The 2,578-nt window shown below is 37.7% G+C and overlaps 1 protein-coding gene across 1 annotated transcript; it reads right to left on the bottom strand.

Moving 5' to 3' along the window:
* Positions 1 to 738: 738 nt before the first annotated feature.
* LOC122648464 (WPP domain-associated protein-like) lies at positions 739 to 2,571 on the bottom strand. Its single transcript, XM_043841668.1, has 2 exons — positions 1,365 to 2,571; positions 739 to 1,310 (listed from the first exon to the last, which is right to left on the bottom strand). The coding sequence occupies exons 1-2, from the start codon at positions 2,566 to 2,568 to the stop codon at positions 739 to 741; spliced, it is 1,776 nt and encodes a 591-aa protein (XP_043697603.1). The 5' UTR covers positions 2,569 to 2,571.
* Positions 2,572 to 2,578: the final 7 nt, after the last annotated feature.

Genomic DNA, 2,578 nt, shown 5'->3' on the forward strand with positions numbered 1-2,578 from the left:
ATCCCTCATACCCTCCTAAGAAAACCATTCAAGTTTTGTTAACTTCTGTCCAGCCAAACCCTAGAAATCCATTTTCCTCTTTTCCAAAACCTGAAACCCTAAACCTAAGTTGTTGCCTATTCAAGTTTGCACAATTCCGTCCATCAAAGCATCTCAGGACCTTCACTATTAAACTCCCCTACACTTCCCTAACCTGACCATATCATGAAATCCAAACCCTAACCCTAACCCTAACCCTAATTTCTCCAAAAACCCAGTTTTGACCTAGCCGATTCACCTGTTCATAACAGATCCTGGTTGAGTGGCTCCTAGTTGGTCTCCTACCAATCTAGGATTACATTAACAAAGGTACCTTTGCCTTCCTTATCATAGATTACTAGGTTAGGTCGCTTTTTTTTTTTCTTTACCCGAATATTACCCGGGGCCTGGGCTGGCCCCTGAGATTTCATTAAGATATGAAAAAAGAAAACAAGGGGGGACATAACCCGCCTTACCCCAACCCAAGGAGCAAAAATAGCAACTCTCAAGCACACAAAAGGAACCAAACCCTTACATCAGACTGACCTGCGCAATATTGGTGCACCTTTAGATAGTTAGGACCATTAGATGAGTCCAAGCAAGTGAGAAATTTGAGTTGGAAGTAAGGCATTCATACCAAGCATCTTTCCATGATTCATATCAGACAATGAATTGAACTTTGTTTGCCAGTAATGACTCATACATAGTCTGTTCCTTTGATTAAATAAATAAAAAAAGATTTATTAAATAAAAGTAAAATAAGGTAATAGTTAATAAGTACCTCAAAATATTCTGTTCGACATTGTTTGTTAGTTGACACTCAAAATCCACAAATGCTTTTGATAACCCTTCAATAGATGAAATAATGGATTCCATTTCTTTCCTACATTCCCTTTCTTTAAATTTGACTAATGTTATGGTGTCTTCCTTCACTTGAATAGCAGCATGAAGAGCTCTTCTTTCTTCAGCAGCCACACACAACTCCTCCATTGCTAGCTTAAGCTTCTGATCTAGTTTGTTAATTTCTCCCTCATATTGACCTATAAATTCTAAAGCTTCCTCAAATCTACTCTTACATAAATCTAGTTCCATAAAACTCTCTGAAATTAGTCTCTCTTGCTGATTCACACAGTCTTTTAGCTGATTGAGCTCTTGACAAACCAACTCACAGCATTCCTTCTCCTTCATCAATGTAGACTCTATTTCCATTGCCAATTTTTCCTTTTCTGCCAGTAATTTTAATAATGATAGTTTCTCTTGCTTCAATTGCTCCTTCTCCTCAGTCTCTAACCTTAAGGCTTTCCTAGTTTCTAATAACATTGTTTCAAGGGAGACACTCTTTTCATTTTCCTTTTCATATTCTGCCTTAATGATATTGATTGCAGCCTGGGCATCCTTAACAGCTTCTTTGTAAATTATTCTGCAAATGTCTTGCACGATAATATATTCCATATCTGACTTGGTGATGCCCCATTCCATTGTTGCCTCAGCATCCTTAACAGCTTCTCTGAATATAGTCCCACAAATATCTTGCATGAATCTAAACTTCATGTCTGAATCTTTAACATCACATTTCCTTGCTTCTTCGAACAAATCTGCCTCTGTCAAAGAATGGTGGGAAATTCTATCTGTGGCATCAGATACCTGCGATGATAGGGACTTTACCTCTTCTCTCTTATTTGCAAGTAATTCTTTGAGCTGACAGTTCTCAGAGAGCATAGCATCAAGTCTATCCTTCAATATGTGAATATTCATGGAATCTTCATAACTCACAGGTAATTCCTTTTTCTCCTTCAGGATGCCATCCAACATTACAATGACCTCTGGGATCTTCTTCTTCAATGAGTCAAACTCCTTATCCTTCCTCACAGATAGAGGACCTCTTTTTAGTAATTCCCTCCTAAGGCTGAAATATGCCTCAGTCTTCTCTTGCAACATAGACTCATGATTTCTCTTCATGTTAACCATTTCTGTTATGAACAAGCTTATTAATTCATCACTTGACATGTGCTTCAGCTGCGCAGAGTCCATTCTATCTAGTGCAGAGATCTTAGGCTCAAATTTATCATTCTCCTCTTGAAGAGACGTCGGAAGTGATATATGATTGCTACACTTTTGATTGACATTATCTTTCCATGAAGAATTCCATTCCTCACCACTCTCATGAGAACCATGACATGGTAGATAACCCAACTCAAAACTGGATAAAGACCTTGAAATAAAATCCAGCTCTAGGCGTAGACTTGAAATCTTATACATCAATTGACTAATATTTTCACTGCTACAAACTTGGGTTTTCAATTCGTCTTGTAAGCTCTTGATAGAATTATGAATCACTATAGCTTCAATTTCTTCTTGAAACTCCTGATCCTGCTGCCACTCACTATGTGATATCTTAGACAAGTAAACCATATCGTCAACCAGGCGGAAGACTGTATTTACAGTGTTTCTCAACATATTTAGGGTTTTATCCACCTCCATCCATTTATCAAGAACTTTTCCTTCAATAGGATTACTGAAACTCTGTGAACAAACAGCAGATTTTGTCATCTCAGCCATT

This window comes from Telopea speciosissima, unplaced genomic scaffold (genome assembly GCF_018873765.1).
Source record: "Telopea speciosissima isolate NSW1024214 ecotype Mountain lineage unplaced genomic scaffold, Tspe_v1 Tspe_v1.1234, whole genome shotgun sequence".
NCBI classification, from domain to species: Eukaryota; Viridiplantae; Streptophyta; class Magnoliopsida; order Proteales; family Proteaceae; genus Telopea; species Telopea speciosissima.

Bases quoted from the DNA above. Each gene is read 5' to 3' on its own strand.
- LOC122648464 (XM_043841668.1), bottom strand. From the start codon at position 2,568: ATGACAAAATCTGCTGTTTGTTCACAGAGTTTCAGTAATCCTATTGAA. The intron at 1,311-1,364 runs ATGAAAAGAGTG...GGAAAGCCTTAA, and splicing joins GGCAGAATATGAAAAGGAAA to GGTTAGAGACTGAGGAGAAG.